Source organism: Meleagris gallopavo, chromosome 16 (assembly GCF_000146605.3).
Source record: "Meleagris gallopavo isolate NT-WF06-2002-E0010 breed Aviagen turkey brand Nicholas breeding stock chromosome 16, Turkey_5.1, whole genome shotgun sequence".
Taxonomy (NCBI): Eukaryota; Metazoa; Chordata; class Aves; order Galliformes; family Phasianidae; genus Meleagris; species Meleagris gallopavo.
In genome coordinates this window covers 9665144-9687835 of record NC_015026.2, presented here as the reverse complement: position 1 = coordinate 9687835, position 22692 = coordinate 9665144, and the positions used below count along the sequence as shown (strand labels likewise).

Genomic DNA, 22692 nt, shown 5'->3' with positions numbered 1-22692 from the left:
CCCTCCTTTATTTGTTTTAAGCAAAGGTTCGGCTAGTTCAGCTCCGTGTTTTTGAGAATTGATTGTCTTCAGGAAAACAAAACAAAACAAAAACAAACAAACAAACAAGAAACCCCAAACCCAAAACAAACTGAAAAAAAACAAAAACAAAGAACAAAACCAGATCAGCCTCATCCATGTTCCCATCCGCTCTACCCTGATAGAGAAGCTACCCACAGTTCGCCGCTGGTCACTGCTGTGGGTGACCCCGAGCAGCGCCGGCATCGCGGCCGGGCTCTTCCCTCCCACCCCGTGTCAGACGAAGGAGGAGAAGCCTGTCACTGGAGTCCGGGAGCCGGGTGCAGGCTGTCCCGTTGGGGTGTACACCCCTCCTGAGCTCTGTGTCGTGATGACAGTCTGGAAATAGGGTTCTGTCTCGCTGGCGGAGCACTCCTCGTATCTGTAGGATGTTGGGTGCTTCACCCCTTTCTGCTGCCGCTTCCAGGAGTTGTAGTACGTGGGATCGCTCATGTAATGGTTCACAAAGGAATGCTTTGGCAGCTCGTCTTCGTAATCTGAGTCGGTGGCCTGGAGTGTAAGGGAAAAAAAATCAGCTGTTAGCATCTAGGATTTAGCTCAGTCCGCTCTGAAAGAAATTAGAGGGAAGATTAATATCACCAGCTGACAAAAGCCATAATTTTAGGGTAGGATGGGTTGTAGTCCAAGTGTAACACATGCTGGCTGTAGGAGAGTGCTGTGCTCTGGCTGAGCCAGGCCTTGCTGCTAGGGGGAAATTCCCTGATGATCTCTTTCAATAAGAGATGCAGAGAAAGGACAAGAGGTATGGTTTTAAGCTGAGACGGGGAAGTTTAGGTTGGATATTAGGAGGAAGTTTTTCACCCAGAGGGTGGTGAGGCACTGGAACAGGTTGCCCAAGGAGGCTGTGGATGCCCCATCCCTGGAGGCATTTGAGGCCAGGCTGGATGTGGCTCTGGGCAGCCTGGGCTGCTGGTTGGCAACCTGTACATAGCAGGGGCTGGAACTGGATGAGCACTGTGGTCCTTTTCAACCTGGGCCATTCTATGATTCTATGAAATCCCTTCTAATTTAGCACAGAACCCCACAGCAAGACTACAGGTTCCTACTTAGACAGAAGGTGCAGAGAAGGGTGGAGTCACTGCAAGGAAACCAACCATTCTATGACTCTCTGATATAATCAAAGTGATCACAGTTACAATAGCAATTGAGAATCTCTCTACTTCTGATGCAAAGACTGACAGAACGCCTTTTGTGCACAGCACAACAGCAGTTGCTGTGCTGTTGTGTATTCTGGTCAGGTCAGGGCACCTGCACAGTGCTTGCAGTTTGGCTTGCAAGCCTCATTAAATACTGAAAATTAGTTATATCATTGGGAGGGAGTTAAGCAAAACCAAAAGTTATTTCAGGCAAACAACTCTATTTTGTACTTTCCAGTTGATTATCAGTAGTGTAATAATGCACACAACCAGCAGCGATGGAAGAAAACAGAAATGCAAAAAATGCCAGAAAGGAGGGGATGCTTCCATCACGTGGCTCAGGCACAAGCCCATGCTCAGACAGGATCTTACCCCTGAAAACGTGTACAGAGAACAACCAGTAGCCTCAGAGCCGGCACCAGCACCTCACTGGAGCTGAGGAGCTCTGCTGGGCTATAACCAGAGCAGCTCTGTGCCCCCAGAGCACTGCTTCTGGGACACAGCTGCAGGAAGCATGGAGAGCTCATCGATCTCCTCTGAACAGAGACCATGGCAAAGCCTTGCCCATAGCATCCAAGCGCACATTTCCCTTCTGTTCCCACTGACATTCCCACCAATAGCAGCCACATCCCATACAGCACACAGACATTCACTCAGTCACTGCCATATCTCATGCCTTCTCTTGAAATCTCTCATTCGAGCATGCAAAAGCTTTTATTCCTTTTTTTCCCCCCTGATAGCCTGCATAGCCAACCTAAAAGGCAATTAAAAATCAAAGTGGTGGCTGCCTATGACATACAAGAGAGAGATGGGTAAGCACAACTCACAACCACTAGTGACTGCAATTAGTTTCAGAAGGTTGGTATCATTCTGATGTGACACCACGCAGCAAACACACACCCTCCTTGATCCTGCCTGCCACACAACTAGTCTCTCCTCCTCTAATGGCCTCTGAAGAACAATCTTCAAATGCCTTCCGAACCATCATTTGAAAAGGGCACCGCATCCATCATCCCACTCCTTTGCTTAGATAGCTGCTTCAGTACTATTTCGTGCCTGTTTTCCAGCACAGAGAGTGATAGACGGGGCTGAGAAATTTTTTCCCAGAGTTTTCTGAAACTCTGAGTAAAGCAGTTTGCTAACAGCTTTGCAAAATTTCCCTTCTGTTAACCATGCTTTGGATCTTCCTATTGTTTTAAGACTGCAAAGCTCCAGGTGCCTTGATGCGTAATTAATATTACAACAAAACCCCACCAGCATTTAACAATTATTCCAGAAGGAACTCAGCAAATCTATCACCTGGAAAAACGTTCCTTTGCACCAGCTGCCAACCTTGGGAAGACAACACCGGGCTCCCTCCAAAGGCCTTCCTGAACAGGTGGTTTTTGCAGCGTGCCTGGAATATCCCCAGATTTGGAACACTTTGCAGCCAGAGGGTACAGAGAGCAGCTCCAGAGCCTTGGCACTGCTGCAGGAAACATCCTGCCAGCACAGCCCTGTCTATTTTGTAAGGGGCTCCAACAAAAGTGCTTCTGCTGATGGTGGATGTGGCAGTGTGACAAAGAGAGGCTACAGCTCAGGTCCTCAGCTGCAGAGGCAACAGACTTTTCCTGCAGACCTGGTTTCCTCTGTTCCTATCAAGAAACAAGATGTTGTACCTTGCACCAGCCTATGTGTTGCTGCAGCTCTGTGTGCTAGCGTTAAGGCTTAAATTGCCTGGGGAGCTGGGAGATGATGTCGGCATCCAACAGAAAAGTCTCTGCATCCTGAGCAGAGGCAGATGGCTGCGGCTCATTCAACAGTGAGCATCACCTAAAGATATAAACTCACGGATATGCTCCCCCACCAAAGACACAATGCAACCACAGCTCTTCCGACTCCTTCTCCAATCCAAAGTCAGTCTCAATGCCTCAGACACACTCCTCTAGCTCCAGAGAAACAAGCCTCTGCTGGAGAGATGGATCATGTCAGCTGAGTTGCAGTGTTATACACATAAGTAAAAATAAAAATAAAAAATCGCTTCCTGGGGCTCCTTCCTGGTCTTCCTGACAGCCCCACAGACACAAGGAAGAAACATAAAGGCAGTTAAAAGGCCAGGAGGTCTAAAGAGAAATGCTGAGAAGGAGATGTATCCAGGAAAGGAGCACATTACTTGATGGGTACAATAATAGTGATGCTGCCACTTGATTTCTATTCATTGCTAGGAAAAATATACTTACCCACAGAACTAATACAGTTTCTGTACCTAAGCCAAGTCCTTTTGAGACTGCCAGAAGTCAACATAATGAAGAAGAGAAATATTGGGAGCACTTTTAGATGGGCTGGTGCCACTTGAAATAGACTTGCCATGGACAGAAAGTCCAAGATTTTCAAACTAGGCCACCTGCTGATAATCTGTCCCCTAATTAGTCTGTTATCCCAACTGAAAGAGAATACTAATGTAGTGTAAATAAGACCAATGCCTTTGAGAAAGGACTTTCATGAAACTTATATAGCTGCAAAAGCCTCATCTAACTTCAGCCTTTCGCTGTCGTTAGCGCTGATGCTGGGAAGGATAACCTGTTTTTTGGTCTTGATAAAAAGTGGTTTCTTTGTATTTCCTTCAAAATAAGCAAGAACCCACTATTCTGTGTTTCCAAAATATATTCTAAGGTCTGCTCTGAACAAGGTACTGATACCTGCCATTAGCAGGAATTCTCTAAGTTATGACCCCAGATCCCTGCCTGCCCCAATGAAAGGCAAGGAGTCGAAAAATAAATATTTTGCATGATAGTATAGACAGCTTATATTAGAGGATTACTTTCTAGTGCTTTTAAACTACTGAGGAAATAGAAATGCTGCAGGGCTTTTTGCTTTGTTTTCAGTTTTCCCTACTCTGCGTTGCCCTTCAGTGCGACAGTGGCTTTGTTTCCTTGGAAACCTCCATAGGCTGAAGCGTGATTGGTGTACGGTGACATTAGAGGCTGTCAACCAGAGTGTGGGGATGCCTATGAAACAATAAATACAGAAAATGAGAGGCTATTTAAGCATTATATTGATAGCACAAAATGCACAAATGCTGTTCAGAGGCAAAACAGCAATCAGAGTTGGCTAGCTGAGTCAATGGGAAATTCGAAAATAGTTCCAATTATTATTATTATTTTAAGCGAATGGATAAGAAACAGCTTTCTGAGATTATTTCTTAAAATGTAGATGGCAGCAGCTTCTCTTGGTTGACATGAAATAAATACATGTAAAAGAGGCAAGGGAACCTGGTAGGCAAGTCATTTTGCTGGACATGGGAACCTTCCCTATGAATGTCTTGTCTGCAGCTGCTGTCCAACTTGTCAAAATTGCTTGAGAACATCAGCAACAAGTTAAGTCATATTCCTCAGTAAGTGTTAAGTGGAAATTTATGGTATGTTTCCACAGAGCTGAGAAAGAGAAAATCAGTTGTGCCATAGCGGGCAGCTTGCAAGACCAGAGCATCTCCAGCATTCAGCAGGGACTGACACTGCACAGAATCTAGGAGAATATCACCTGCTGAAAACAGATTTGGGGATATCACAAAGGCACACAAGCATAAGTAAATACACAGCACCCTGCCCTGCTCTGCAGTAGAACTGCCCTTCCCTGGCTGGCTGACATCACAGATGTATCATCAAATTTCCCTACAATGGTGAGCACCAAATTTCTTCAGATCGTCTGTCCAGAGCCAGGTCCATTTGACTCATTACCTAAAAGCCTATTATTATTAATCACTTAGAAATTACACTCTTAGCACTCTCTTGCTCCACACCTGCCAATTAAACTACTTTAACCTCATTAACGGTACTGGTGCTTGGCTTTCAAGACATGGAGTGAGTTAACCATTTGATTTATGAATATTGGAGTGCTGCTTGGTCTGCTACATTTCCTCTTCGTTCCTCTCTTGCTCTCCTTGTCAGGAGGGAGCACGGAGGAAGGCTCCCAGGCAGCCGTGTTGCAAATGCAGTCAGTCAACCTGAGAGTTTCTCTCAGGCTTCTTCGTGCTCAGTAAAGCCCATGAGACTTGAAGCCAGCGAGCTTCCTTCTTTTCCATAGAAAATCTTGACACTTCAGGCAACAAGGGTAAAACCAAGAAGCAATGAGATGACACATGGGTTGAAAGCAAAAGCGCTGTTTTTGGCCTCACCTGCCCTTATGTGCAGCACAGTAAGTGGAATTTGAGATCCACGCAAATATCTATTAGAGGAAAATAGCATCAGGATCCCCTTTGCTGCAGAGGACTGATCATGTGTAGAGCTCTTATATAAAAAAGATATCTTTAATTCTTCATTTAATAGGAAACATTCTTGCCTGCTAAAAGTGATGGAGATTCTGAAATTCTCAGAAAACCAGAGCTTGTCTGTTAAGATATCCTTTGAGAACAGAAACCAAGAGCAGAAAAGATGAACGGGAAGAGCTAATAGGTACAGGACTATTTGAAAACAGAGCGGTCAAACATCTATACCCACCTCTGCCCCTGTGCCCTCATCTCCTGTCTGTACCAGCCAACATAAACAGCATTTTCAGGCTGATCAAAAGGCAGCATCTCCTCTTGCTACCTCTACCGGGAGCCTATTAACATTTCATGCCTAAAAGCACTCCCCACAAAAATAAGCAAGCATCAAAGACATTATACAGAAGGGCTGCATATCTAAGCCCCAAGGAAAAACAAGAGGCATATTTTGTTCCCATTCTCACATGCAGACACAGTCACAAAAACACCAGAATCTCAATCGAGACCTTCAGGCTCGACTGCAATACACAGTAAATAAATAATATTAATAAAAGCCTGAGGAAAAAAAAAAAGACACAACACTTTCTTCTATGTCGTATAAACAGTGCATATAGAAGGCAGTAATGACACCCTGCAAGGAGACTTTTGCGCATTACCAGGAAATACCACATGGGGCAATGAAATTAATGTCAGAAGGTGCCAGAGCTAAATTCATGATCATGCTCAGCAAACTGTTTTAATGACAGGTTTAATGCTGGGTTGTTACAATGACATGACCAAAGCACTACGGCTTTAATCTGGAGGTAGCGCTTGTGCATCGTGCAGACAGCAGCTCCAGCTCTGCCAAGGAAGCTGCTGGCACGCCGGGTCGGCGATAGGGCAGCACAAAGCAGCAGGCTGTCCGTGGTAATTAACAGGAGGTGAGAGCTAGGTAGCCAGGAAAAGCAGCTGTAGCTGCAGGTGCAGAAAAGCTACAGATGAAAACTGTCATCTTCCTTCACTACTTGCTGCTCTTGATTTATTCTTGCTGGAAGGGTCAGGTTTGGAGTGGTTTGGCCCACTGCTCGCTTCTTGTGCTGTCAGCTCAGATTCGTCGGGATCTCAGCTGACAACACACAATTTGAGAGACAGATTTACCTGTCTGCATGTCCCTCGAAGTCTGCTTATTCACCCATGGCCACTGCTGGGCTTTTACAGACCATAACCACTTTATTTCTTCTTAAAGGAGATGTGAGACACAAGATAGAGCACTGTCAAATGCGTAATGCTGGTATACAACCACCTTCCTTGGAGAACAGAGTCTGAAAGCATCCCAAGCAGAAGGCTCCTGTAGACTGGGGTGTTTGGAAACCTGAATGCTGGGCTCTCACTGCAATTGCTATGAGATCCCTGGCAGGTTACTGATTCCCCACTTACTCCCATTATAATGCAGGCAGCAGTTCTCATCACTAAAGAACATACTTCTAAATCTCAGTGTTTGCTGCAGCTGCCTAAACAGGCACTGTGAAAACTTGTGATAATATCAGTGCAGACAAATGGCAGCAGTGCAATGCAGGTGTGGCAATGGGATTTCAAAGTCTTTGGTCCTGGGAATGAATGTATGCAGTGACTGGGCAACATTCAACGAGGCAAAGGCAAACCCTTACCTCTGACTCCGACATTTCTAAGGGCTTCTCGTTGAGTCCCAAGCCCTCGGTCAGCACAGCTCCATTGTACTTGTTGCAGATATCCTCATCAGAGTAGTGCAGCCCACCTGGGCTTGGGCGAGGAGGAGACCTGGCAAATGTAACAGGCGAGTGTATGGATATTGTCATGACGATAAAATCACGCTTAGAAATCAGAATCACAGCCTGGAGCAGTGACATGGGCATTAGTGTGAAGACCTCCTCAGATCCACCAGACAACAATGTCTCCGTGTTGCCTACTTAATAGCTGCCTGAATCTAAATGAAAAGGCATGTCCAGCAGCGTGGTGTTCCCAGCTCCTTACCTGGTTCCATTTTTCTTTGAGAATGTGCTCTTGATGTTTAGGTGTCTGCTGTTGAGCTCCAGAGCAGTGAAGCCTCCATTATCCAAGGTGACTGACTCTTCCACATTGGAGATGGTCTTACCTGGAGCCAGGCAATGAGAGATTCAGCTGAAACAAGGGCGTTTTCCTCCCAGATATGATTTTAAGAGTGATTAAAAATGAGTTGCTAACTTTCCTTTCATTATGTTTTATGATATCACTATTTTTTAAAAACCTCTCTAGCTTTGTTACTGAAAAACGAATACAAAGTGGAAGAAAGGAGCATATCAGGAGTGCAAACAGGCAGAAGGAGCAAAAGTAGGGGAGGGAAGGAGTCATGGATGAATGCATTTCATTCAATGGTAAGTATCTAAAATAATGCAGGTGAACTGTGCTCCACAAGAGCTTATTCTTGTCTTTTGACTACAAATGGAACCCAGGTGAGCATTTCAGGTGGCCACTGAAGGTGTCCTAAACCAGGTGACATGCATCCCATTAATGCTGACTGAAGCAAAGCAAAAGTAAAACTAGGAAAGGCAGAAAAAGAGGAAACAAACAAACAAACAAAAAAGGCAGGAAAGCAAGAGAAAGGACTAGTGGGCAGCAAATGGGAAAAAAGATGTCAGAACTATAATGAGAATAAGATATAGGTGTGAGAAATCACAAACAATGTAAGGCGGGGAAAAGCACAGGGACTGGCAGAAAAGGGAAAATACAGCAAGATATGTTTGTTCTTGTGATCAAATATAGCAAGAGTTTATTCTCTCCCATGCTCTTCTTTGTAATCCCAAAGGTGTGAGCTCAGCTAGTGTCCTGCAGAGAAAGACCAGTTGCGTATTGCCACTTTGCAGCAGACAGGTGCTTCATCCTCAACTTCAATTTCAATGCTACATTAAGACTCAGTGTGAACACTGATACCTGACAGTGCAGGTCAGACGTGTCTTTTCTTGTCTGTGCCCCAAACACAGAGCAAAACTAAGAAGATGAGTGATTTCCTATGAGCTATGCATACAAATATGTAATAGTATTAACTTGGTAAAATGCCACGGTATTCATACATCTTATATGCCATGGGACTAAAATCTGATTTTCTAACACTTGTTAGCAGTGAATTACAAAGAAAGAAAAGATCTTCTCTTTGGGACTGAATTGCTAAATACTGCCTGGAAGACTCTTTCCAGACTCCTTCATTACATTAATCCCTTAGAACGAGTAGCATAAAGACTCATCCACTCAATCTGACTCATTAACGGGCCTTTTTGGCAAGGCCTTCTAGCAGCAGAGCAATTTCTTGCTGGAGGTGGAGATAGCAACCAAAGAAACACACAGATGAACAACTTTTTCACATAAGATGAAGAAAAGGTAAGAACAATATTCACTGCTCTGGAACCAAGTGCTTAAAAAGGGGACTTTCAACGTTCCCAGTTCCAGAGCAGGTAGCTCCTCTTTCCTTTCAGAAAGGAATGGTAAAAATTGTAACTAAAGGAAAATTCACATCTTGATCCTCACAGTGCCCTGAAGTCCAACAGGCCCGGATAACCAAGGCACCTCCCAGCTCCTTGGCACCAGACCAGCAACTGCAGCTTGGCTTAGGGAACGAACACGAGACACTGGGTACTCTATTTAACATAAAGGAGCTATGATGTAGTCCTCACACATACAGCCATAGGATATTTGCATTGGGTACAGACACGGAAAGCAGAACCCTCTCCTCATCTATCAGGGAATGACAACTAAGCTAAACGAAGTCTCAGCTCATTCATTTTTTGTCGTCCTCTGCCAAGCATTTGACCCAGACGCCTTGGCTTTTGTTACAGCCCCTGGGCCTTCCAGATGCTGTTCTGTCCAAGCCCATGGTTAACTTCCAAAATCTCGCAGGCTCAGGCACTCTTTGCCCAGCAAGGCCATGGGCAAAAGCCATTTCTACCAAATCAAATAGTAAAAATATCCAACTTTTCTGCCAAGCAAAATACCTATTAGGAGAGCACATGCTGGTGAAATCAAGATTTCAAAGGAAAGACATTTCTAATTCCTGAAGATCTTGAGAGCATGCGTACAGTGCAGAGCTGCTGTCTTACCTGTGCTGCAGTTCTTGTACTTCTTGCTCTGGCCATGCAGGACCAAAGCAAATACCACCAACAGGATCAGGATCAGACTTGAGAGTGCCATCACCAGGAGAAACCACCACTCCTCATAGAAAGGGGCTTCTGTTTGTGCTGAAAACGCAAAAGAGGAACAACAACGACTCCTTATGCTCGTGCAGAATTTCTCTTTCTCCCCCACAGTGAGCTAGACCCCTGACAGTGCTCTGGAAAGAGGCGTTCAAAGAAGTTGCCTGAATTTTGTTTTTTTCTCAAGTCATTTCACTCCATTTGACCTCAGCTGGAGGCATAAAAATGATACATACTTCCCCTTCCTAGAGTTCTCTTGCCCAGTCCTGGTTTGAAGCAGTTAAGTACTATTGTTCTTTTGATGTGATATTCTCCTTGACAGCACCTCTCAGCTTCGACCAAAAGTGCTGCCACTGGAGCACAAAGAGCAGTTGTATGTAATTTCCCTATAGTTTACCCTATAAGGAGTGGGTGATGCCAGAAGACCAACCCAAATCCTCACTGCCACTGAACCCAGGCACTCTCCTTCCTCTCACTGTCCCGGACCACGGGTGTAAACTAATGTCTGCTGTAAGCCTGATGATGTGGGCAATCTGTTCCAGATCACTGGGTATTCTGCAGCAGCGAAAAGCAGCCACAATCTTTATTTGTTAGGAGGTCAACCCAAGCTAACAAAGTCCTGCAGGCAAACTGCACAAGGCACGCTGGACTGAGCAGATTCAGTGCAATTTACACCTCCCTGTGCGAGCTGAAGTGGGCAGCATAAAACGCTGTATACTTTTATGGCTGGGAATCTCAACGGAAACCTCTTACTTTCGTGCAGCAATTTGAGATGAATACTGAAGCATCAAAAGGAGGTGAATTAAATAGTTCAGTTCAAGTGGAGAACTTACAAACAAGCCGTTTATTTATAAAAAGCATCAGAAGGAGTTGCATGTCCGGCTTCAGGGGAATAATGTCTTCTGGGAACGCAAAGACTGACATGATCACTGACCCTTACATTGTGCTACAGCCTCTGTGAAACCACAGATAGGAAAAACACTGACTCTTGGTGTTTGAAGTGGGCTGTCTATGCCCTTGTCCTGAAGGAGAAAAGCAAGGGTAGCACTCACACTGAAATCCACAGACAGCTCTCAGGCTAAGTGGTTAATTGTGTAAGGACAAATGCAGCCGTGATGGCGATAGCAGCATTTACAGCTCCTGCCTGCTGGGTAACCACTGAATGGTGTTTATGCTTTTCACTCGAGAAGCAAAGAGATAAAAGCCACTCCAGATGCTGGAGCACTGCCAGGTTCTCAGGACTCTCCAGAACTTTGAATCACAAAGACATTTTTTCAGGTTCTTTTATTCCTCATCCATCTTTGCTGACACAGCAAGGACGAAACCTGTTGCTCAAAAGCAACCTGGAGTACAGCCCTCTCTACAAGGGTAAGAGGAGACCTGAGCAAGATGTTTACAAGGGCAAGATCTCTCCCACTTCACAACAGCCCATCAAACTAAAGCTATCCAAGCACGGCAAGCCAAGTGGAATTGCAAGTTTCTTTTCAAGGCACTGAAGGTTCCTTCAGGAAATCAGAGTGCTGCCTTGTTCAAAGGGATTTTGGAAGCATGTTTAGGCTGTAGTCCTCTTTACCGGGAATTATCACAACAGAGTGGGAGTCCATGAGTGCCTCCACCAATCTGCTGTGGTGAAGGGGAATGGGAGCATCACAGTGTGCTGGAATTGCCAGCACAGAGGAGATAATGAGGACTTTTGTCAGACTGCATTCTTGAGAGCTAAATGTAAAATAACACAGAAAGTGCTTATCACAGAACCTTGGGAAAAGAGAAGAAAGCAGAGTAAACAAAATAACAGACCTGGAGAGGAGGAAGGAGAAAAAGCAAACAAATTGTAGACTTTGTAAATTAGTCTTAAGGCAAGAAATCTTACATGTAAACACACTCTCAAACTTCCTGAGAAGGTTCTTTGCCAAGCTTAAAAATGGCACAAGCTTATTCTTCCCGTTGAGAGTAAAGCATACTGAAATAACAAGCTTTGATTCTCAACAACATTTTGCCCTGAAACAAGCGAAAACAAGCTGGCCTTGGTGTTTTACTGTAACATGAGAAACTGGTTTTGTTTTGTTTTATTTTTTTCTTCCTCCTCCACCTCCAGTAAGAAAATCTGTTGGAAAGCATTATCACGCAAACACGATTACCTGATACTGCCACAGAGGGAACACTTGGCTCTCCATAGCCAAATTCATTGACAGCCACCACCCGAAATTCATACGTCACACCCTGTTTGAGTTTGTCCAGGCTGACGGTGTAGGAGGTAGCGCTGCGAGGAATGTCCTTCACAAACATGTCCCACAGTCCTTCATCTGGGGAAGCAGCGAGGAGAGGGATGGCGTTAACTGTGTGTCTTGGCATTTCCTTTTGATTGTGAAAAATAATTGTCGCTAATTGTGTTGCTTCCACCACAGGCAGTGGACATGCTTACCTGAAGGCTGCTCAGTGATACACACAAATGCACTGCAAGACCTCATCTGTAAAAGGATTTACTTGTGATGGCGGTGTCATAACAGCCCAGCTGGGAGACACGGCTGTTAAAAGCTGCAGCAGCACCTGTGGTGACCTGAGCTGGCTGGAGCAGCTGCCAGCCATCTGGGTCCCTCCTGCCAGGGTGAGGTCACAGCATCTGCACGCCTGTTACCTGACAGAGCAAGTAAGCCCAGAGCAACCTGCTACATTAATGAGTCCTAATTGCACAGGTTTTGTCTGCTTTTTACTTTGCAAAAGTGACTTCGCTAGCCAAGTGTGCAGGCTAAGTTTTACAAACCAGTGTCAGATTTGGGTTTTGGCAGGAGGCACTGTGGCCTTGCAAGATCTGGTTCCCCAGCGGAATGGTGCTACTGGAGTGCTGCTTGGTTCTCAACATTAATGGAGATGTGTCCTTTGCATGGGCTGGACTGCAGCGTGGCACAGCCCATGGAGTGAGGCAGCAGGCACTGCATTTCTGTGCCATGTATTTTTAAGCAGGAACGAGGTTTTGTTTGCATTACAAAGCTTTCAAAGTTTCGGGAAGCACAATGCCTTCTGCATAACTGATGAGAGCATTTCAGTAGGGTAATCTCAGCTCTCTGCAGCCATGCTGACATTTATCCTGATGCGCATCCTGACTAGGCACCGTTCCAGTCCCTGATCCATACCCGTAACGTTACTTTCACTTGACTTCAATGGAAAGAACTTTCAACTAGATGGATGCTGTTACCAGTAAGAACAAAACCAACTATAATTAAAGATGCCAGTCAATAATTTTGAGTGCAGGAATCAAACATTAATCTAACTAGACTGCATATCAGCAACAATTGGTGCCCAGCACTTCCACCGACAAAATGAAGTTACGGTCTACACATGGTGCCAAACTCTCAGCTAGCCTCAGCCAGCACAGCTCTTAAGGATTTGACCTGATCAGACTTCTACTTTTAGTTATCAAAGCTGTTCAAGCAATGTCTGTTTTTCTCTGTACGTCCCACAGCAATAGGAAGGCTGTGATAACCTCTGCATAGATACTATTCCAGTGCAGGAGCTTTGAAAGAAAGCCCTCTGCACTGCAAGATCCAAGCATCAGCAGGACTCCTGTAGCTTGAGGTGTTATCAAGGTAACAATAAAACAGGAGCCAGCAGCACTACCCTTAGCAACTTGTTCCGCTGCTGCAGTGTGAGGCCAGAATCTGTTCTCATTTGCTTTGCATTTACCCAAGTGTAAACTAATTGGAGACACTGCAGCAATTCCAAAGCTGTGTTGGTGTAACAGAACACAATCTGGCCCTTAGCCTACTTCTGTGCAACAGGGAATAACAGCAAAGATGGATTGATTAACACTGCAGGTGCATTTCCATGTGAATGTTTTAACTTTGGCATCAGTAAATGTTGGTTTGGTGATTTGTAACGTGCTGCACATCTAGCAACACACACAATGACTAACAACCCCCAAACTACTTCTTTTCTGATCACGAGGATTGGCAGTCTCAGTGGATGCAGAAAGCAGGCTGAAATGTTATTGTTCCAGCTACATTTGAGAAATACTAAAGAACAATAAAAATAGGTAATTCGTCTGTCAGGCTTAAAATTCAGACCAATGCATTATTCACCACCACGATCAGAGTATAATGAAGTTATCATAATGTAGCATTGTTACGTATTAGTTGGATATTACAATGGCTATAAAACAAGAGATAAAATATTGACTTCTCTTTTACAGGGCAATTGAAGGCGAGATTATTTCTACCACGTAAACTCACAACGTGATAAAAAGGGAGCCTGGGATTTAGCTTATCCGAAAAGGGTGGAGCGAGGATGCATTTTCAAAGTTAGATTGTCACAGCCACCGATACTAAGAAGATGCATCTCAGACTATAAAATATTGCTATAATTGCTAGAATTGCCTGAGCTTTCATAAACACATTTGTAAACAGCAATAAGAGAATTTGAGCCCATTGTGAATTGTCAGAAAAGCAATTTGTTTACAATGAAAGCTGCTTAAATGGGGGAAGAAAAAGCAACAGTAAAAATGAATGTTCAACACTCATTGCAACAAACACAACTATTCACATACACTTCCTTGCTTATTTTCTCATACCTATCAAGGTGCACAATGCAGAATATCCAACAGACCAAGAAAGTTGAAATTTAACCACTCTATAAAGCTTTCAGTAAGGATGTCTTTCTCATTGCTGCTCCAAGGAGATGTTATACACAAGGTAGTTTGTGGCTTCTCCAGCTCTGGCCAACAAAGCTTTTAATTACAGAGCCTTGACTTATCTAATCTCTGTCCAGAATATTCAGGCCTGTCTTTATAGACAGAGATTGCAATCAGATATATCCAAACTAAAAAAGACATTTTATTTCAGTAGTGAGCTCTGCAATTAAATATTGAACACAAACCTATGAATTCATTCTCCCATCTTTTCCTCCTCCCTAAAAACCAGGTTGGCTCTAAATGTCAGAAATTCAGCTGAAAGAGAATTCATTAGAAGACCACCTTGATAGTGAAGACTGGCCTTTAAGTTCGGTAGAAAATCATTAGTATACCATACACAGCATTTTCCTCTCAGTTTTGGGAGGAAGGATGAGCATGCTGTGGTTGGAATACTATCTGGGTATTAATTCATGGAAGACCCAAATGTCAGGGAAAGGCAAAGCCATCTCTGACCTTCCCCATTTGCAGACTGGGCACCCTTGTGGGCATGTGCTGACCACTGTGGTGAGGCACAGCCCAGGCACAGCAGCTACATGCAAGCCTGGTTTCATGGGGAGTTAATTGGGGTCCATATAGAGTTGCCAGGCAGTAACGAGGTCTCCTGGCTCTGATAACTCTGTCTGCTATCAAACGACTGCTGTGCTGCAGCTGGAGAGATGGAAAGCTGTCAGTTATGTGGGTCTTAAGCACCAGCCTTTCCCCTCGGAGAAAGAGGAGGGCTGTGCTGTAAAACTTTCTCCTAATTACACATTAGCAGGTTTATGAAGGGAGAAGCAGCTGAGAATTAAGGACTTGCTGAATGCGAGTAGTGTTCCTCCTACAGAGGGCAAAATTAAAATGTGGAAGCATTTGTCAGAGGCAAAGGGATGGATTATCATGCAAACTAAGGGTAGGACAAGAATGGGAAGTGAAGGCTGACTAACTGTCAACCTCAGCATGTTACTTGTGAGCAGAAGAGAATCAAAGGCCCCATGGCAGATGCCGGCAATGCAGCTGCAGCCTTCACTTTGAATTTACTGACTACTGCTGGTTTGTGTCCACGTTTGACACTGCACTCCCTCATTTGTTTAAAAATAAATAGAAAAGGAAGAAAACAACAACAACAACAACAACATTTCTCAAGACACCAGAAAGAAAACTGAAGTGAGAGCTGCCCTTGGGGTGTGGGAAGTGAAAACCAGCATTTGTGGGAAGGACAATCCCTTGTCCAAAAACAAGTTCTGCTGCTTTCATGGAACGGATCATCCAGGGCAACAAAAGAAAACACTCCCCAGAGCTGTTTGCATCCTGAACTCATGATGTGTGGCTGATCTGCAGTGCAGCCAGCCTGTTCATGCCAGTCAGAGTGCTAGAGGTTAATTATTGCCTTTATTATTAAGCTGCAACTCTCTCCCACTGGGACTAAGTCATGCACTGCTTGGGAAAAACAAACCAACAAAACCCACAAGGCATGGTGGGGAGCGAGCAAGCACAACAGGACACCTCTGTTGTCTTGTCCTGCTTCAGAGGCTTTCCTGAGGTACAGAGGCTGTCCCACACCTTGAGATGCCCACAGCAGGCCAAACTGTGCATGAAGCCTACATGTGGATGTGTACTCCTGGCAGTATGGCTCCCTAGGCCGCAGGGCAGAAACACACGCTTTGCAGAAAGGGGATAACTGGGGAGGAAAGCCTGTGTGACACTGCTGCATGCTTTACAGGCCGCATGCCCAAAAGTAAAGCACAGTATGGAGAAAGATGTGTGGTTGGGAGAAGAGGTGCAAACTCATCCTCTCCGCTCCATCAGCAGTGCTGGGAACCTTCACATTGATGTGCCATTTCTGTCTTTTGTTCAGCAGGTAGAAACAAAGGACGTGATCTAATACCCACTTCTTAGCCAGCCTAGTGGATGTCAAGGGAGTGCTTTCTGTGGCAGTCACACAGGCCGCTTAATTGCATTTCTTGTAATGCAAAAGGAGCTAAACTGGAATCCATTTCTCCAGGGACAGATGAGTTGAAGGAAAAGAAAAACTCTTCTGTTTCTGTAATACCTTCCTCTAGCACAGATCACTCTGGAAAAAATATTGGTTTGCCTGCTCCATGCTGGTGTCTAAGTATATTCAAAATGCACAGGAGACAGTCAGCCTGGTCACCTGCCATAAATCTGGGAGAGAAATGGGGAAATGAAATGAACAATCTCAGTTGCCTGCTGCCACCATTGCTTAACCCAGCAGGGCAGCTGGAGGCCTGCAAAACACAGCGGGGCACTGAAAAATTTGAAGGGAAGTGGCAAAAGCAGGTAGAGTTTGCCATTTATGACAGAAAGCCACCCTCGTACTCTGATGGAAGAGTCTTGGCAGGGAGCTACAGCAGGGAAAATGAGATGATACAGCATTTAACGTTTGGGGTAATGAGGCCTATAATAGATGACACTTGAGATGTGAAATACTAAGGTAGTGGTATTGCATTTAAATATTGGCAACAAGCTACAGCTTTTCATCTGTCTGTTCAATGTCCCTTTTTTTGATCTCAGAAGGATGAATATCTCCTCCTTCCTTGATTTTATGTAAAGGGCACAAGTCAATTGCTCTTCTCTTGGACAACTGGTACTTAAAAATAAAGGTTGCTCCAATCCATGTTCTACTACACACACAAAACAACATGCAGAAGCAAATTCACAGAGTTATATTAAAACAGAAATGGCTCTGAATGGCTGGCCCTGACAGGAGGAATTAGTCTCCTGCCTTTGTTAAGCTCATAATTCAGATTTCAAACTCTTCCATGCAGAGATGAGGAAGAAAAGCAGTAGTGAAAAGAAGCTGCCACTTGCGTGAAATAAGCAAGTGCTCCAATTAGTCCTCTCCTCTCTTGGATCACATTTCACGCTTTCTACAGCTGCAAACCAGAACTAAGGGTGAGAATCCAGCATACAAATGGCTAGTTCATTTGCTACAGCAGCATGAATAGGATTAAAATAATCTGAGGAGGAATTAAATGCCTCAACAGTCAGGTTGCAAGAGCAGGAGTATAAGATCCCTTCTTTGCGTTTCCAGGATCAGTGGCGTGAGGCCAGCTGGAATGACCCAGGGTTAATGCAGCTCAGACCTGCCTTGGAAGGGCTATTTTTTTCCTGCTCAAAAAGAGTGAACCACAAATCCTGTATCCTTAGACGAGAACTGTGAAGTGTTTGTGCACACCCACAGGTGAGACAAGTCCAGCAACATCAGATGGGTTTGCAGTGCTGCAACTCAAACAAATGTGAACATGGGGTACAGGTTTCCCTCTGAAACAATCTTACTCTAAAAACTCTGTTTGGGGAACTGTAAGCTGGTAAGCAAACCTCAGCGAACAGTTTAGGTTTAACTTACTAACACTGTTCAAATATGAGAGAGAGCATTTTCTGCCTATGAAGAAAACAGAGCAGGGATCAATAAGCCTATGTAAGGCAAATGGAAGCATTTGGTGACATGCCTTCACTTAAAAAAAAAAAAGTCCACCTGAGATAAGTAGGAAATTCCAGTGCTTTGAGAACGTACACATTTTCCTTCACTTTGTTTTGAAAAAAAACCAACAGATCATGTTAAATGACAGAATTTTGGGGTCCCCACACAGCCTCACTACAGAATAAGTTCTACCAAAGGCAAGTATGGAAATTTGTAGCTTCATCAACAATCACAACGATTTTGTTATCGGTCCAGTTAAATACAATTATAATCATTGGTTTTAAATGTAATCTTACATTCAAGACACATACAAGAGGGAGTTCAGATCCTTTATATAATCAAACAGATAAGCATTAACTTAATCAATATATAATCAAGCAGTGTGTAGGCATCTAGAAGTGAAAAAGCAAAGAACAAGCAACCAACATGGGTATGTCAAGTGTAAATCATGTCTAATTTCCTCCTGTGACAGGGTAGCAGACCTTGTCAATAGAGGAGAAAGAACAGACATCATCTATCCTGATTTCGGCAAAGCTTTTGACATCATGACATTCAAACATGGCCTACATGAAACAAGTATCTGGTAGATGCATCAACGGCTGGAAAACTGTACTGGAGAACAGTTATCAGCACTTCTGTCAGAGTGGAGGGAATTTATCAAGTGAGATTACACAGGGGTCTGGCAGTATTCGCTGATTTGTTAATGGCTTGGCTACCACAAAGTGCATGCTTGTTAAATTGGCAAGGGGGTACCAAGCTGGGAAAGGCTGCAAACAAGCCGGAGCAAAGACCTCAATTTAAAACCATCTTCTCCAGCTGGGAAAATACTGTGGATAAAGCAGAGGGCAACTTCAGCTAGACGTAATTGCCAGAAGCAAAGGAGCTCTGGGAAGGCACCAAGAGAAACAGTGGTGATGAGGAACCTCCTCTCGCCCACTAATGCCCTCCTTGCAAAACAAACGGGGTAGCCACGCATGCACGCTGCTGCAGTCCTGGCCTGGTTATTAACAGAGATTAACTGCTGTGTTCTGCTGCTGAACGATAGATTTTTGGTCCTCAAAAAGCAGTTTGCCAGCATTTAAGTCCTTGTGTGTGAAAGATGCTGTAAACATTTAAGTGAGTTTTAATTATTAACTGTATTGGTTCATCAGCTGGATGATTTACCAGTGATGTACCACACTAAAAACTAGAGCAATTAGGGTAATTTCCTGTGACTGTGCCTAAACAGGAGAAAATATGATAACCCATCTAATAAATCAGCAAAGATTTAGCGCTGGTTGGGAACTACTCTGTCTCACAAAATTCCAGTAGCTCACTGGGAAGAGAAAGAGCATCTCCACTGCAGGGTGGGTTTCAGCGTGGGCTGAATATGGGAACTCAGGACAATGAGCTCTCTATGACTCCCATGGCTTACCTGAGGGCCGTGCCTCTATAATGTACCCGGTTGTGGGTTTTTCTCCAGAATCTCCCTCAGTCCATTGTACCGTCAGCCCAGAAGCAGATTTTGTCACTAGAATTTCCTGAGGGGAGCCGGGAGACCCTGGGGGATTAAATGACAACAGCAAATGTTGGGTGTTACCAGAGAGGTACTTTGGTATTCTGCATTTCTTCTCCTGATAGAGGAAATAAATAATCCAGGAGTACTGGCCAACATATATTCAATATAAACCAGCTCAATAAGATGCTGGCCTCATTTTTTACTGGCACTAATTATACAAGTGTATCTGCTAAGAAGGAATGAGGGAAAACTGATATAATTGGAGGGAATTTAAGTTGTTATGATTATCTGGCATCTGTTATCACTGATCAAATAAGAAAACCAACTGTTTCGGTACACACATCGAACCAAGCAGGGAATGTTGAAATTCAGCCTCTTGGCATGTCAGGAAATCTGCAGACATCTCCCTGTCCATAAGCCAAAGTGTCAGGAAGAAATAACTGTAAACTCTTCCTCTGGTTTAGGCAGAACCATTCCAGCTTGGACTCCTTGGATAGCACACCAACCAGAATTCTGAACCACAATGGATGTAGCTTTGAATTCCCTAGGTAGCCAGTTTGCACTATGATTTATTCACACTGTTCTGTTTATTCACATCAATCTTTTAGTTTTCTAGAAAGAAAAAGGAAGATGTTTTTCATGTGCAGATGTGAAATCCACTAAATCATGCTCCGTGCTCCTGTGATTCAACTTCTCCTTGGCTTAGAAGCACATGTTAAACCCTGAGCGTGCTATTCTTTGCTATTGGGCTGCATTTGCATCACTGATCCAGCTCCTGCCATGTTTTTATGGTTCCACTTACCTTCTGCTGGCCCAGCTGTGACGTTGGCTTGCAGTTCAGGTCCATAGGCAATGGTTCGGGCTTGCACTCTGAATAAATAGGTCATGCCCTTGGTGAGATCTCGGACCTTCAGCCAGCGTTGCCAGTTCCCTTTAATGTCCACAGTCACCACCTTACTGACCCCTGGGATAACCACATGGATGAAAAATAAGAGAAGGTTGCAATCAAAAAAAGAAAAGGAAAAAAAAAAAAGCTTATTATATCTAGATGGTAAGCAAAATCATCTAACAGTTTGCTAAGAAAGTATTTCTTACAATTAGCAGGAATTTAAGTAGTGATAATAGCCAATTTTCAGCACTGATAAGTATAATTAGAGTTTAAGCTTGATAAGTGGGTACTGACAAGAAAAAAAACCTTACAACACAACTGGGAAATTACCAAGAGACTACACGCAACTTCACTAATTACTCTGGGAAGAAAGGAGGAGGTAAACGAAGAGGACTGCAGTGTTGCAGATTGCTTCCTAAACAAGCACTTCTCTGCTCTTTCTTTGCTGAATAACCTGCAGTGCTGCCTCGGAGGAGGAAATGAGGCTTCAGGTTCTTTCCTTCTTGTCCTGGCTCTTGCACCATTATCAAGTGAATGTGGAATGAAGGACAAATATCTCGCAGGCAGCTTCTGGGTATAAGTGCCACTGCAGCAGGGGATGCAGTCAAAGCACTATTCACTTGGGGAAGGCTAAAGCCATGACTTGTCTTCCAGTCTTCCCCACTCTTCAGAATTTTTCTTAAACGGATGAATTAAAATCTAGTTTTTACTGAAAATTTCTACAAGTAAATTAATGGAAGCAATTTGATACATAAAATATTTAACAGAACAAACAAAAATTCAAGTGACAGAGTCCTTTTGGTATCGTCTGGTTCTGTACATGACACATCTCCAGCCAAGAAGATAGGAAGAGGGAAAATGTTTTTTCCCACTAGAGAAGGCTGCCTGCTAGTTTTTCTCCCCCGGGAACGCCAAAGGAAGAAGTTTTTCAATCTGGATGCTTATGTTATATGCAAATCAAGACACCTCTTTCAGTTTTTATCAGTTAAAGGAAGAGTAATGTCCAAGCGATTCCCGTTCAAAGTTTTCTCCCGGACAATTTATAATTCAGAGGATTTTTTCTCACTTAATGAGGAAGCAGTAGAAGTGCTCCCTCCTCCCTTAGGTGCACTATTTCATTTCTCAGAGACAAATCAGGAAGCATTTGTCATTTCAAAGTAATGTTCCGAAAGGAAAAAAAAAAAAAAAAGAAACTGTTAAAAAAAGGCCCCGGGGCAACTTTGTTGTCTATTATGGTGTAAAACATAACACCGTTAAGCTTAAACAATAAAAGGTCAGGCAGGGAGAGGAGTGTGCTGCGGAACAGACTGCTGTTAGCAAGGTTTGTGAAACGCGCAGGATTTACGTGGTGGCTTACAGAGAGAAGGCAGGAGGTGTCACAGGGCTGAAGGGGCTCAGCCAAAAATCACAGCTGGGAGAGAAGTCAACAGTCAGCAGGAGGGGTCTGGCATGGAGCTGCAAGCATGGAGCAATGGGAGGGCTGGGGATGGGAGGAGATGCAGGGTGATGCCAGCACTGCCATGTGCTCTATTTTCAGCAACTTGGGCTTTGCCTCGAAGCCCTCTAAATAAATGAGCCGAGTTTTTCTATTTCTCTAAGGAAAATGATGGCTTTGAGGGAGGGGTTGCTTACCGTGGAGGGGAAGTAAATGCATTTGATGAAAGAAAAGTGTTGGTACAAAAGGAAATGGATAGAAATGGGAGAAAAAAATAATATCTATCTATCTATCTATTATTTTATAAAAATAAAAATAAATTTAAGTAAAAATATTTATATAATAATTTGAGGGAAAACCCTCTAAAATCTCCCTGCTTGCACCAGAAATAAATCTACAGAGGGAGGACAGACAACTTGGAGTCAGAGAGCAGAGGTGGGGAAGAGAAGAAAACAAGGGTTTTGAGGATGTTCAGTCAAATGTGTACAGAGAGAGCATGATCCGACAATTCCATACTTTCAGGGGAACAAAATGTATTCTCAAACACTGTGTAGAAATGAGTGTAAGGCAGGAAATACCCAAAGAGCTCAAGTCTCCTGCATACTCTGTGCACATTTCTTGGTCAGAATTGGAAATGCTTTCTATATTAGCTCTTTCTGCTTGGATCTGCCAACCATAAAAGCTGAAAGTGCTTTTAGGCTCATGTTTTCATTTCTAATTTTCTCAGTGTATGAGACATGGATATTCAGACAATATAGATCTTTATTCCTTACAGAAGAAGCAAATACCAGTGATTGATATCCTTATTTCAATGGGAAAAAAAGTTTAAAATGGATTGGCGATGGCTGAAATTACTCTCCATGCTGTCACACTGCCAAGGCTGGACATCCTATCGAACGACTGGCAATCTACCAGAAACACAAAAATGTTAATACAGCCATTCCCAAACTTTGCAATCTTTTCTAATTCAACTTCGAAATTAATTCACATTTGTTTTCAGAGAAATTGCCAAATCCTTTCCTCATGCTGTTTTGCAAAAGAGCGAAACGTCTGTGGCCTTTGCAGTGTTGTCTTAAATCTACTGCTGGGTTAGAAATTCTGCTTGAAAACTCCCTGTAAACAGACACGACCAA

General features: G+C 43.8%; 1 protein-coding gene across 1 annotated transcript in view; it reads right to left on the bottom strand.

The window, feature by feature from the left end:
• Window positions 1–36: 36 nt before the first annotated feature.
• LOC104913498 (protein sidekick-1) overlaps window positions 37–22692 on the bottom strand; it is a 57479-nt gene continuing 34823 nt past the window's right edge. The window contains exons 13-19 of the mRNA XM_031555791.1: window positions 20038–20199; window positions 19152–19277; window positions 11771–11935; window positions 9540–9677; window positions 7444–7564; window positions 7101–7230; window positions 37–567 (exon numbers count right to left, since the gene is read on the bottom strand). Coding sequence (XP_031411651.1) covers window positions 295–567; window positions 7101–7230; window positions 7444–7564; window positions 9540–9677; window positions 11771–11935; window positions 19152–19277; window positions 20038–20199 — 1115 coding nt within the window. The 3' untranslated portion in view covers window positions 37–294. The remainder of the gene's footprint in view (window positions 568–7100; window positions 7231–7443; window positions 7565–9539; window positions 9678–11770; window positions 11936–19151; window positions 19278–20037; window positions 20200–22692) is intronic.